We start from the raw sequence: 14,479 nt of genomic DNA, 5'->3' as shown, positions 1-14,479 counted from the left end.
GCGGGACTGCCAGAGACAGCAGAGTGTTTGGACTTGGCTTTTTCATTCAGGCCCAATAAAATGAATGTAGCGGCACTAATGTCACTCTGGGTGGGTACAATTAGCCTACAGTGACAAGAAAATAGGGGCAACTGAGACCCCCGTTCTCATGATCAGTGGGGTCCTCAGTTGTGAGACCCCCTACTGATCAAACTTTTATCACCTGTCCTTTTAGGTGATAAGTCTATTGTGGTACAACCGCTTTAAAAGTTCTGCAAACATTAAAATTTATACCCTATTCACAGGGGTGAGGGGTCCAACTGCAGGAACTCCCACCAATCCTGAGAATGGGAGTCCTGAAGGTCCCCGCATGTGTGGAGCAGAGGTCGAGCACATGTACTGATGCTCCACTCAATTCAGTAGGACTGCCAGAAATAGCGGAGTTCAAACTCTTGGCTATCTCTGGAAGTACCATTGAAGTGAATGGAACAATACACATGCTTGACTGCCACTCCATTATGTGGGGACGTTCGCGAGCCCCATTCTTGGGGATTGGTGGGAGTTCCAGATGTTGGACTCCTACAATCAGAAAGTTATTCCCTGCGGATAATATTTAATGTTGTCACAACCACTTTAATCCTTTCACTGCCCTCTAAGAGGGATCATTTGTGTGTCCCGGACAAAGGGGATCCTTACATTAACCCCTTCACCGCTCCAGACTACTAGAGATCCTTACATAAACTCCTGCACTACCTCAGACCTTAATGCATGTATTTTTGTGCAGACTTTAGATGGCAAGGAGGAAGTTGAGAAGCAGCATCGGGAGAACATCAGGAAGCTTAACAGTGTGGTCGAGAGACAAGAGAAGGATGTGGGGAGACTACAAGCAGAGCTGGACGAAATCCAAGAAAAGAACCGCAGTCTTCAGGCTGCTCTGGACAGCTCCTACAGGTGAGGAGAAGGGATTAGTGGTGGAATGGGGTCATTTATACCTGACAGCCGCTATTAGTATAAACTCCAGCCTGGCAGCTGAATAATAATAGAACGAGTGAAGCCTCATTTTTCTACCCAATAATTGCTTGCTGTTCTTTATATGCCAGTACTGTAGGTTCTCTATAGAAACTCTTTGCATTACTTTGTGTTCTGCTTCTCAGAGAGCTCGCAGAACTACACAAAGCAAATGCCTCAAAAGTCAGTGAGGCCCAGGAGGTGGCGCTAAGCTTTGAAATTAGAGCCAAAGAAGAGATGTCTTTAGCGGTGGAAAAGGCGAAGGAAGAGTCTCAGAAGCAGCAGGAGGCCTTGGCCATTCAGGTACATTTGTGAGACACCTTTGGAAGTGAAGGGAGGCAGATCTAGGAGGTTAAAGGGGCTGCACAGGATTAGAAGAATATGGCTACTTTCTTCCTGAAATGGCACCACACAGGTCCACAGGTTGTGTCTGGTATTGCTGCTGGGTTACATTAAGATTGACGGGATTGAGCTGCAATACCACACACAATCTCTAGACAGATGAGGTGCTTGTTTTGTAAGGAAGCAGACGTGTTTTTCTAATACTGTACAATGCCCGTAACTCCGCATTAGTAAGTAAATTGGTGTTTGTGTGTAGATAATAATAAATAAGAAAAACTCTTCATTAATTTAGTTCTTTTTTGGAGGGTCTTAACAACCCTTCCTGCCCCAAGCTGTGTTTTTAGCATCACTTCTGGGTCGTTCTGACACCCCCCTTTCATTGCAGGATTACTTCACAACTCCCTACCCTAGTGATGGTAGGATAAATGGAGCAGTGGCTGAGCATGTGCGCTCGTACTCGGCACTACACAGTCATTAGACACCCGACGCCTGTTCTTGAATTCACTGCGGAGACCCCCACTGATAAGGCTTTTATCACCTATCTTAGGGATGTGACTGCCCTTGGCTGCCGACAACCTGGAGCTGACATGGGGGGCCACGGGGACGGGCGATAGCATTAAAGTCAATGGAAAGTAAAAAAAAATTTAAGGTTTCAGTTCCCCTTACGGATCGGATCTGTAAGAGGAGCTGGGAATACTCACCCCCATCCTCCGCGATGTCCTGCGGCGTTCTCTTCCTCCAGGACCTGACGCTGCGTCTATGCATGTGCGCCGGACGAGATTACATCACACACATGCGCAGAGGGCTGGGAGGCCCGAGAAATTTTAAAACTCCCTGCTCCTGGCCAGTATAAGTAGCCAGGAGCACGGAGCTATCACTGGGAAATGCTGTATGCGGTTCTCGGTCACATGATTGCTGTTATCCAACAGCGATCATATAACAATTTTTTTTTAAAGTGTTTAAAAACGAATTTGTAACAATATTTGAGATACTGCAATTGAAAATGTGAAAAAAATTTTTTTGCAAAACTTTCCCAATTTTGGCGCTTTTAATAAATATAAATTCTATTGATCTATTTTTACAACTTTAATGAAGTACAATATGTGGCGAAAAACCAGTGTCAGAATCACTGGGATATGCAAAACCTTTACAGAGTTATTCTATGTTAAAGTGACACGTCAGATTTCCAAAATTTGGCCTGGTCATTAAAGTGCAAACAGGCTTGGTCACTAAGGGGTTAAAGTAAGGTTCCTCCAAAAATAAAAAGCCAGCTAATATTCAGCTCTCTTGGCTCCCTGCAAGTCCCCTGTCGGCAGCCCCGGTCTCCGCACTGATGTAGTGCTTACAGGCTGCATATGGGAATGGGAAGCCTGTGTATGGGAAGCCTTTCAGATATATGTACATAGCGAGCACATCTACAATATCTGATCTTGTCTTTATAAAGCCGGAATGAACATACCTGTTTTTCTTCTTTTGTACATCTCAGGTGGCTGATCTTAGGCTGGCGCTGCAGAGGGCCGAACAGCAAGCTGCAAGGAAGGAGGATTATTTGAGGCAAGAAATTGCAGAGTTGCAGCAGGTATCCCACAACATACACTTTGGGACTTCTTTTTCTGAGTATGTTCACAACAGCAACCTATGCAGCTTTTTAGGAAATGACAGATTCTTGAGTGCGCTGTCAGCCCAGGGTAGTGAGGGCATGCAGTGTTTTAGTTCCATAACGGCTGGGAATGTGCAGGTTGCCCTTAATGCTATCTGAATTACCCCATCACCTGTGGAACAATAGTCTGCAACTCACAGAAGGCTATTATCTGTAACCAGAATCTACTGTAGATGCCACTGGGAGCAATTACGAGAATAAGGGTTTTTTTTTAAGATGGAACCATCTTCCCACAGGAGTGATAATTATCATTCAGTGAATGGAGGCGCAGAGCGGGCTGGAGGTCACCTCCATTTACAGTAAGTGGGCAGTCCTTCATAAATGAATGAATGCCTGTTTACACAGCCTGGCTAAACTGAGCAACGAACGATGAGCAAACGTATTATCGTTGGTCATTCAGTCGCTGGTAGTGTTTACACTGAACGATTGTCGTTGAGATTTGCGTGATCCAGCCAGAAACTGAACTATAATCGTTCTGTGTAAAAAAGCCATAAGCAAATGTCTAATACTTCTTTCATCTCCATACATGAGGCTCACAGTAATTGGTTAGTATTTTATAGTACTTTTATGTAATGGTTTTAACTTTGTATCTTAAGAATGAAAATAATTTGAGTAGGTATAACAGATGTCGTGACTTTTTAAGGCTAGGGCTACATGGTGACCTTGACCGCGACACACATTGAGCGGCCAAAGATCATGCATTAGCTGTGCTACGTCGCCCCCTGTTGTAAAGGAATGCAGTTATGTTGTGACTCAGCACTCAGAAGAAAGCCTAATCTGATGCATTTCTTGCATTTGTTGAGTTGCTGCATGTTCCAATGTGACTACATTCACTTGCATTAATGGGGTATTTTGGAATAACCCTTTTAAGATGCGATGCAGCAATGCCATACTGCAGTCTCTGGCTGTGTGACATGTAGCCTTAGTCTAATAGCTGTTCCACATTATCTAATTGCATGGACATTTTTGTATTGTAGAGACTCCAAGAAGGTGAAGCTCGGAATCAGGAGCTAAGTCAAAGTGTCACTTCGGCTACTCGACCTTTGCTGCGGCAGATTGAGAACCTCCAAGCATCATTAGCGGCTCAAACTGCATCCTGGGAGAAGTTGGAGAAGAATCTTTCTGATCGCCTGAGTAAGAACACTTAACACATATGTTTCCTTGGTGAACAAGACTTTGACTCCAAATGGAGCATGGTGCTCAGTACCCACTTCATAGACCATTGCAGATCTGTTATATGATGTGCGTTCCTGTTTCTTGTATGAGTCCCCACCACATAAGGTTCCCTGATGCTTCCAGTCCCCTGTGTATGACATAATCCCATATCTAGATGGCACAACTTCAGTTTGTCAGGCTTGTATACACTGTGCATTAAGCCTTCATGATTAACCCTTTCCAATCCAATTTTGGATTCAGGATTTCCTAAAAAGGCTTTCTCTTTTTGCTGTTATACAACAGTGCCATCTGCTGGCTAAAGCCAGTGTGTGTGTGCCAGAGAGGCTCCTACAGTGGAGTGGCTGGCAATAGATGGTAAGAATACCCTGTCGGACGTCTTCTGACACTGGAGCTGTACAAGCTTCAATCAAAATGTAGGAAGACGTCAGACAGTGGATCGGAAAGGGTTAACCCTCTCTTCTCGCTCTTTTCTAATAGCTGAATCCCAGACCTGGTTGGCATCTGCAATAGAGAAAGAGAGAGCAGCAACAGAGGAGCTTCTGTCTGTTAAAACCCAAATCTCAGCCAGTGAGTCTCAAAATAGTCTCCTGCGCCAAGAGAAGAGCCGCTTCCAAGCTCAGCTAGAGGTGGAGAAATCCAGGTTGTCAACGATGGAGGAAGAACACAGCAGGTACTGTATATGTAAAGAGCAAATGTGGGGCTATAATGCCTCCAAATATATTGGCTAATGAAACCCATACCATTCAGTATATTTGAAGGCCACACACTTCGCTGCAGGGGGGAGCATCACAGTTTGCCTATTCAAATGAATTGATGACCATGGTGTTTGCATCAAGTCCGCCAAAACAAAAGCTTCTCTTTTCAGTGGCTCTCCACCTAGGTTAAGATGATGGACCCGAGAATCGCCTCCCTGATATGTATATACCTTTAATATGTTCTTATAACCTTTGCTTAAAGGGGTTGTTGGAGGGTTTGTTAATGTTTAAAATCCTGTTCCCCATGCAGTAACCAGCATATACTCCCTCTTCTGCGCCACCATTTTGGGTCTCCCCTCTGACATCATGCTTACAGACTGCCCCAGCCTGACCGCTGAGCTCTGTTATTGGCTAAAGCAGCCTGTGACGTCCCTTAACCCTTTAATAAGGCAGACTTTTTTCTTTTTTTTTTTGTTTTCTCCTCTCCACCTTCAAAAAACCATAACTCTTGTTTTTCCATTTACGTAGCTTTCTGAGGGTCTGTTTTTTGTGGGACAAGTTGTATTTTTCAATGGTGCTATTTAATGTACTGAAGAACTTTTATGAATTTCCAAGTGGAGTGATGGAAAAACACAATTCCACCATATTTTTTTTTTCACGCCATGCACACCGCAGGAAAAATGGGATGATAAATTTATTGTATGGGTCAGTATGATTACAACAATACCAAATTTATAGGGTTGTTTTTCCTTTTTTGAGACCGGGTGACCGAAAAAGGGGAATTCTGGTATTCTGTACTTCTTTTTTTTTTTTTTTTTAACGGCATTCACGATGCGAGTTAAATAACGCTTTACCTTGATGCATCGGACCATCACGGACACAGTGATACCAGATATGCTTTGTTTTATTTTATAAATATGGGGAAAGGTTTTTTTACTATCCTTTTTTTTTTTACTTTTTCTAATAAAACTTTTTAAACTCTTGACATTTTTTTTCTCCTTTTAGTTTTCATAGGAGACTTGATCTTGCCATTGTTTGATCACTCATAGAGTATAATGCAAAACACAGCAGGGAGTGGGGAGAGGTGAGTATATGCTGGTTAGTTATGTTACTGCATGGGCAACAGGGTTTTAACATGAAATAACTCAGATCACCCCTTAAATATATTTAATTGTGTGGTATGATCTGTTTTCTGTCCTTTTTGCTGTAAATTACTGTATGACTGTGTCTCGCTGAACTTTTAGGAGATGACAAAGCATCGCAGGTGAGCCATATTAAAAAGCCTGTATTACTGCTACTCACAAGCAACCTCAATGCTTTACTGTAAAGAACAAAAACCAGAATCAGTCAGCACTTCCTACAAATAAATTAAATGTACAGGTGCATGAAAGCTGTTGGGACAATACAGTACTAGCAAAAGCACGCGATCCTGATTTTTTTTTTCCTTGAAACCTCCCCACATTGCTTGTACTGTAAAACACTTCAAATACCGCTGTGGAAAATTTCCTGCGTTATCACAATGTGTAAACATACCCTAAGGGGAATAATGTGGACTACTTGCAGCAACTACAAGAATTCTAATCAGTTGTGCAATTTCTCTCCGTATAGGAAAACATTGAGGTCATGCTTGAATAATGCTGCAATTTAACAGCAACTCACTGGTGATGTTGCATCACTGCACAGACCAAGCCTCAGGCCGTTTTACATGTCTCCGTCTGAGCCGTGTTACAAACGATGACCAACGAGATCAGTGCTCGTTTGTCTGATTTTTCACACAGGTTATTCAGAATGTATGAGGGATGAATGAGCGTTGGTCTACCATACTGTTTAATTGCTGGTTAGCAGCACATCATCTGCTCACATGAGGAGATATACTGCCGAAATGATCATTTGGTGACACGTGAAAGATGCAATCGCCCTACAAATTAATGTTTGCTCGTTCATTGGGGGATTGACGGCACTTTCCTGTGGCCCGATGTCTGGGCAAATTAATGTTCTTATGAACGTTCTTGCCCAATCATTGGTCTTATTAAAGAAAAAAGTTTGGTACGGTGTTAGCCAGTAGAGCAATGTGTGATTGTTCCCGGTAAGAGAAACAAAGTAATCTTGTGGATATGCTATCTTTTAATGTTAATATTAACATTATGTATTTTTGTTAGCCATTAAAAGATATCACATCCACAAGATTATTTGGTTTCTCTTACTGGGAATTGTCACATCCTATGAAAAAGTCACTGATGTCTGTCTGCATTGTGGTGTTTTATGCTGCAGCTCCTTAGGCCTACCACTAGATGGTGCTGACACCATACATTTTATAAGTGTGCATTGAACACTGCCTGTGAATGCCAGTCCTGTTTTCCTATACAAGAGTACTTTGCATCAGAAATGATCCCTCTTTATTCCACAGAAATCAAGTGGAACTGGAGACTTTGAAGATGGAGTACAAGAAAATGGTTGAAGAAGCTAAAAGAGAAAAGGTGAGATTGTAGTTCTGCTTCCTCTAGGTCTTCTTTTGCCTGCTGGACTCTTAAAGGGAACATGTCACCAGAATCATGCTGCTTGAAAAACCACATACAGGGGGCTTTTAAACAATAAACACACTATTTGTAAGTTTATCCCTGAATGGAGTTCTCGAGTCAAAGGATTGGACCACACTGACGTCTCCCTGCCTGCGTCATGCAGAGTGACAGCTCCTCTTTTTACTTCTATTTAGAGAGAGGGCTGTCGGTCAATATCCTGCGGTTCGCCCCTTCGACTAGAGAGCTCCATTTAGTGGCAGACTTTAAAGTGTGTTTATTCTGAAATGCTGCAGCTTTTCAGAATAACACATAAACCGGGCCACTGTGTATATCTGTCCCAGGTTTATGTTGCCCGTGAGTCGGGCAGCATGAGCCTGGTGACAGGTTCCTTTAAAGGGTCACTCTGGTGAAAACACTTTTCTCGTCCGTATCATTGGTGGACACAGCTATACCCAAGGTCTTGCTGTGTCCCCAAAGAACCTGAAGAGAAAGTGATTTTTACAGTAAGTTATACTAAAAATACAGGTTTTTTTCATGCCTGCCCCCTTCACCTGATTGCCTGTCACACTCTGGAGGTCATTTCTCTGCATTTCCTCCACATCCCTGCAGTGCAGCTCCCTTTCCGATGCTCACCAGGCACCATCTTGAAAATGAGATTTTCTTTCTTTTTACTTTCAGTTTCACATCTATCAAATGATGCATTAGCTGAGGCTATATCAGTTTTGCCTGCTGGGGGATAGTTTAATGAGTAAGCTATAAATATACATTCAGGAGGATGAGCTGTGATCTCCTCTATTATAACTGTGTGATCATTATCCGTAACTGTGACAGGAGTGCCTGTATTCCCCTGTAAGCAGATAGATAGATCTATCTAATATACATAAATATATTCTACATACAATGGGGGGATAGCTACATAATGAATGAAAAAGTCCGAACTCTGTTTGCAGACTTTGCTAAACAGCCAGCTAGAGATGGAGAAGATGAGAGTGGAACAGGAAAAGAAGAAGGTCATGCTGGCCCAAGAGGCTGCCAAAGAGAAGGTAACGTATACTCTCCATTGTGTACATTCCTAGAAGTCTCAGCAGAGCTGATCCCACGTTTTGGTGTGTGGAACTCACAAAATTACCAATAGATCATACAAACTTCATGCTGAGTCCACAATGTTTCCAGGCTGCAGCGCAGATCCCATGACATACATCATGCAGCTGCTGCTTCTGGGCATATTCATCATTGCACTCCGAGCATGCTGGGAGTGTGGAAAACCTAGAACTGTAGTACTGGGCAGTGACTGCTGTCAGCTCTCTTCATCCCACTAATGTCTGACTGTACTTTACCTTTCTCCTGAAATCACTACCATTAGTACTCCCTGACAAGTGCACTCACTGTGGGGATTAATCATCTGAAGGGTGCATGTGCGGAGTGCATTTATACAGGTCATAGAACTCCGAGGGTGTGTCTGCCTTCAGAGGGTTAATCCCCACAAGCGCACAGTGATCATACTTGTCAGGGAGAGAGTTAATGGTAGTGCTGTCAGGGCAGAAGGGAGTACAGCCAGCCAGGAGTCGGAGGAAGAGTGTTGACAGCAGTCACTGTCTAGTACTACAGACCTGATTTATGTGTTTTCCACACTCCAAGAATGCTCAGAGTGAATTGATGAAAACGTCCGTAGTCCTTTTATTTTCTCTGCACATTCATCTAACTTTGTTATGTCTCTGGTCATTTTCCTAGGAGCGTAAGTCTTATGGATTTCCCACCCCTGAGACTGGTATTGCCACTCCAACATTGTCGCGTTCCAGTTCAATCAGTGGGACGGATTTGACAGGTTTACAGACATCTCTCCTATCACAGGTAATGGCGTTTTTTCTATTCCGTGTCCTGGTGACATTGAGCAGTGATGGCACATGGGGAGTAGCTGTAGGGATTTAAAGGGGTATTCCAATTTCCTGTGGAGATACCATGAAGCTCTGATAGCTGTGTGTCCCACCTCTGGGACCAACACCTATCTTAAGATCCAACTTCCCTTAACCCAGTCTCTGCTATATGCAGTGGTCCGGTGTACAGCCTTACAAGTGAACGGAAGTTACGAAAGCTAAGTAGCACAGCAAACTATGCCGTTACATAACTCGCATTCACTTCTGTGGGAGTTACAGAAATGGCACAAGATGGCCCGCCTGGCTCTTTCCATACTCTTGGCCACCCTGACTGTAACCTACAGAGGAGTTTTCTCTTCTTGGCCCTGATGGGACACCCCTTATGTTTTTCCGGTTGCTGCTCTTTTGCTTATGTCGCTTGCACTTGAAAAGGAATATATTGGCGCTGTAGACTCGTGTTAGAGAATTGCTCACATGCCGCCTTTTTTGAGCTCCATGGGTGTTACTTTCACTATATGGGGTAAAAATTTGTCCTTGCAGGGGTATAATGTGTATGTCCAAAATGTAGCAGCGATCCTTACTAATTTCATTATGCATATTGATTTTCCATCCATTCCCGTTTTTTATACGAATATAGGAGGATTCCCATGATCCGCTCTACGGCCCAATGACCATGTCAGTCAGCAGCAGCAACCTCTATGAAGCTGTAAGGATGGGAGCAGGCTCCAGCGTCATTGAAAATTTACAATCTCAGTTAAAATTGAGAGAAGGGGAGATTGCCCAGCTGCAGGTAAGTTTGTGACTGCAAATACCTTCTATATATAATGTACAAGGGGAATTTGTTAAAATGATTTGTGCCACTTTTGTGGTTTTAAAAAGTCGCACGCCATATTTGTGCTGTGATATAGTTTACACACACAACCCTAATTCCAAAAGAGTTGGACGCTGTGTAAAATATCAATAAAGTAAAGAAAAAAAGAAAGCAATGATTTGGAAATCTCATATGGGTATGACCTTATTGTAGTCACAATAGACCACATCAGAAGGTGAAAATGAGACCTTTTTTCATTCTCATTATAAAGAATTAACTTGTTTAGAAATTGATGACAGCAACACCTCTCACAAAAGTTGGGACAGGGTAATAAAAGGCTGAAAAAGTAAGTGGTACCTCGTGTGGTGCAAACTGTTAAGGCAGCAGAAATGCAGTCTTAAGCTCTCGCTCACGACCTGAAGGTTGTGGGTTCAATCCCCGCGGCTCAAGGTCGACTCAACCTTACATCCTTCTGAGGTCGATAAAATGAGTACCCATGGGTAAAAGATGACTGGGGAAAGCAATAGCTGAGAAAACATCACGTTGTGACGTCACCCGAGGAGTCAGTCGTGACTCCTGCTTGCACCAGGGAACTTTACCTTACTAATGAAAAACAGCTGGAGGATCAATTTTCTGAGTCACATGACTATGTATAAAAAGCATGTTAGAGAGGCAGAGTCTCTCAGCAGGAAAGATGGTCAGAGGTTCACCAATCTGTGAAAAATTGTTGAACAATTTTAGAAAAAAGTTCAACGTAAAATTGTAAAGACTTTGAATATCCCACTATCTTCAGTACATAATATCAAAATAATCAGAGAATCTGGAGACAATGTGTACAAGGTGTATGGTCCCCCACCTCTCGAGTCCGCAGTCCATTTTAAATAAGCTTTGGCCCAGAGAAAACGCCAACGTTTCTGGATTGTGTTGATATATGGCTGCTTCTTTGCATGATATAGCTTTAACTTGCATTTGTGGATTGCACGGTAAACTGTGTTCACAGACAATGTGAGCGTGCCAGGTTCCCTTAAAGACTAGCATATGAAATGCTAGTCTTAGCCTGGGTTCCCACACAGAGGAATCCCGGCGGAAATCTCGCGGTTTGGCCTCAGCAAAAACCCGCAAGATTTCAGCCGGGAGAAGAGCTGCTTCAAAACCCGCGGCACTTAGCCGCGGGTTTTGAAGCGGCCCGGCCACTCGCTCTTTTGCTGCGGCCTGTGCTCTCATAGAGGAGAGCGTGGCCGTAGCGGAGGAAGAAAAAGAATGAGCATGCTGCGGCCGGCTAATCCGCGCCGCAGTGGCGGCTTCTGCTGGCTTTGCCGTCCCGTGTGGACGAGATTTCTGAGAAATCTCGTCCACATGGCTGGCTAAGCCCAGGATTAGCGGCCACAGGCGGATTTGCCGTGGCGAAATTCCGGACAGAATTTCTGCGGCAAATCCGCCCCGTGTGAACCCAGCCTTAATCTCCTCCACTGTCCTCATCCATAAGTGCCACCTGTGTTTTTAGCCCTTGGATATGACTTGTCATGCGCGGTTTTCTGTGCCGGACGTGGTTTTGTTTAGATACCAACTTTGTTTGCCAATTATGATGCTCATTTTCTGCACATTTTGGTCCTGTATACAGCATAGAAGTAAAACTCCTAATGGAATCTATAGGAACTGCAGATCGCAACTCCCATTGTGCAAACTGAAGTCTGCGCTCATCTCCTTTTCTGCATAATATGAGATACAATATTTTGTTTTATTATTGCAAATTATATTAATTTTCTAATTCATTGACCTATGTTTTCGTTCAGCTTGAAATTGGGAACTTGGAAAAAACTCGCTCCATACTCGCTGAAGAAGTCATTAAATTAAATACCCTAAATGATGAACTAGAGGAGAAGGTGAAGGAAATCCCCAAACTGCGACTTCAGATGAGGGTAAGTATTAAGGGACTTTTACATGGGCAGATGAATGGGAACAAACGTTTGCTCACCTGATAATCCTCTCTTGCCATGGTGCCACCGTTCAGCCAACAAATACTTGTCGGGTGGTCGTGTCTTTTGTCGGCAGCACATCACCCTGTGTAAACGGCAATGTGCTGCTGACAATAATAGGACTGTATGTGCCTGAACTATTGCGCTAGCAATCATACAACAGGGCTAATCACGCCATGTAAATAGAGCTGAACAAGCCTTAATCTAAATGCAACCACATTATCAAGAGTTTACCAAGACTGGTTGAACCATTGCGAAACCTCCGAAAAGTTCACACAGAGGCAGGCCACGTGGGGTTGATCCTACAGGCGAGCATTGGGTGGCATGTCTGCTGTCTCACCAAGCATGTACCAAAGTGAAGCAAATGGCCCAGCAGTACAACATCGAGGAACTTTGACAAATTTCCACACAGACCGTGCGGCGTACCTTGCATCAAATGGGCTTTAATAGCTGAAGACCAACAACGCCTCGCATGGGCCAAGGAAGATGTCAATTGACCTTGGACACATGGTAGAAGGTCATCTGGAGCGATGACTCCAGTTTCCTGCTGAACCTTACAGATGGGCAGGTCTGCATTTGGTATAAACGACATGAAGCCATATTCCATGGGTGTAACGTTGAGATTCAACAGGCCGTGGTGGCAGTGTCATGGTCTGAGGAGTATTTTCTAGACATGACCTAGGACCATTGGCCATCAGACCACAGTCCTTGAATGGTGAATACTACAGCGACCTGTTAGCTGACCATCTGCACCCATATCTTCAGGAAGTCTTCCCTGACCACAGTGCCATCTTTCAGTACTCCATGTCATTGAGCACAAAACACCAGGGAGTGGTTGAAGAAACAAGATAATGAATTCTTCACACCGTCTTGTCCACAAACTCACCAGGCTGTAACCCCATAGAACACATTTTGGATATGCTGGTGAGATCTGCTCCTGCTGTGCACCAGCTGATGGAGCTTCACCAACCATCATGGGTTGTGTTGAGTATGGAGGACATTTGCCACCTTGTGGAATCTGCTTCCCAACAACTCAAAGCCGTGACCACCCAAAAAGAAAGAACCAACCAGTTATTGAGTAGGTGTACCTAGTGCAGTGATTGTTCGGTGTATATTGTAGGTTAGATGTAATATCACACTTTGACAGTAGGGGGTGCTATGTGCTTAGAAATATTTATATTGTAGTAGAGTCTTTAGTACAGACAGATAAATTAATCTTTTACTGAGCAATCTATAATATAAGGGATAAACCCCCAAACTGTATAGTAATAAAATCTTATGTGCATTTTAGGATTTGGACCAACGCTACAACACCATCCTGCAGATGTACGGTGAGAAAGCCGAAGAGGCCGAAGAACTGCGCCTAGACCTGGAAGATGTAAAAAATATGTACAAGACTCAAATAGATGAACTATTAAAGCAAAGACTCAATTAGTTTATTAGAAGAGATTCCGAACTATTAACAGAGAACAGCGTTTATCTAGAACCTTGTTTCCCTTGTAAATGTCTGTCCAGCCCTCTGTATAAACGATGAGTGTACATTCAGAGATTTTTATTTGCCGCATGTTGATATGGCGTCCTGATTCTCCCCTCTAAAGCCAATGTTACTGTTAAATTATTATTTGTGTAGTATTTAAATTTGCTCGGTTCAAAATCTACAAATTTTTAAGATTCCTAAAATACAAAAACAGTTCTGTGTATTTATGCCATGGCTCCTCTTCTTTTAATGAACATTAATTTGAGGTTAAACTGGCACACTGTTGTTAAATTTCTGTATTTATGCAAATCTCATGCCTAAAACAACATAACGAACACCAAATGGCCATTTTATTAGAAACCACCATCTAGTAGCGCGACGAACGTCCCGTGGTCTCCAGAACTGCAAGCAATTCATTGTGGGGTAGATTCCACTATGTGATGAAATCACTAAGCAGGAATATTGGCCCTGCGGACAGGAAGCTTCTTATAGATGCCATAAATTGGGTGGCGGTACTGACATGCTCTGATCAGTTGACAGGAAGGGGTCAGCAATTCATGCTGCTTGTGCCAAATCCTGACCTCCCATCAGCACGGAGCAACCGAAATCTGGATCTATCTGACCATGTGATGTCTTTCTACTGCTCAGTGGATTAAAAATCCCCACCTGCTGAATGGGCTGCATCTGATTGGCTGAACGCACAGCCATTCATTGAATGACAGCTGAGCGCTGCCTGTGATTGGTCACAGCGCTCAGCCAATCAAAGGTAGCGCTCTGCCATTCATTGAATTCAATGAATGGCAGAACGCTGCCTGCTCAGCTAATCAGACACAGCCCTTTCAGCAGGTAGGGATTTTAAATCCCCTGCTGTTGAAAAGTTTCAGAGCAGTGCACGGAGAAGACTCGGTTACACGCGGCTGAGTCCCCGGCAGCAGTGGACAGGTGAGTATATATTTTTTTAC

At 43.5% G+C, this 14,479-nt stretch overlaps 1 protein-coding gene across 1 annotated transcript in view; it reads left to right on the top strand.

The window, feature by feature from the left end:
- Positions 1–13,744, top strand: part of TMF1 (TATA element modulatory factor 1) — a 35,815-nt gene extending 22,071 nt beyond the window's left edge. The window contains exons 7-17 of the mRNA XM_066596668.1: positions 764–930; positions 1,134–1,290; positions 2,816–2,908; positions 3,967–4,123; positions 4,643–4,835; positions 7,268–7,337; positions 8,330–8,422; positions 9,111–9,230; positions 9,891–10,043; positions 11,858–11,983; positions 13,332–13,744. Of these exons, the coding sequence (XP_066452765.1) occupies positions 764–930; positions 1,134–1,290; positions 2,816–2,908; positions 3,967–4,123; positions 4,643–4,835; positions 7,268–7,337; positions 8,330–8,422; positions 9,111–9,230; positions 9,891–10,043; positions 11,858–11,983; positions 13,332–13,475 (1,473 nt within the window). The 3' untranslated portion in view covers positions 13,476–13,744. The remainder of the gene's footprint in view (positions 1–763; positions 931–1,133; positions 1,291–2,815; positions 2,909–3,966; positions 4,124–4,642; positions 4,836–7,267; positions 7,338–8,329; positions 8,423–9,110; positions 9,231–9,890; positions 10,044–11,857; positions 11,984–13,331) is intronic.
- The last annotated feature ends 735 nt before the right edge of the window (positions 13,745–14,479 follow it).

Source organism: Eleutherodactylus coqui, chromosome 3 (assembly GCF_035609145.1).
Source record: "Eleutherodactylus coqui strain aEleCoq1 chromosome 3, aEleCoq1.hap1, whole genome shotgun sequence".
NCBI classification, from domain to species: domain Eukaryota; kingdom Metazoa; phylum Chordata; class Amphibia; order Anura; family Eleutherodactylidae; genus Eleutherodactylus; species Eleutherodactylus coqui.
This window is presented reverse-complemented; position numbering and strand designations above follow the sequence as displayed.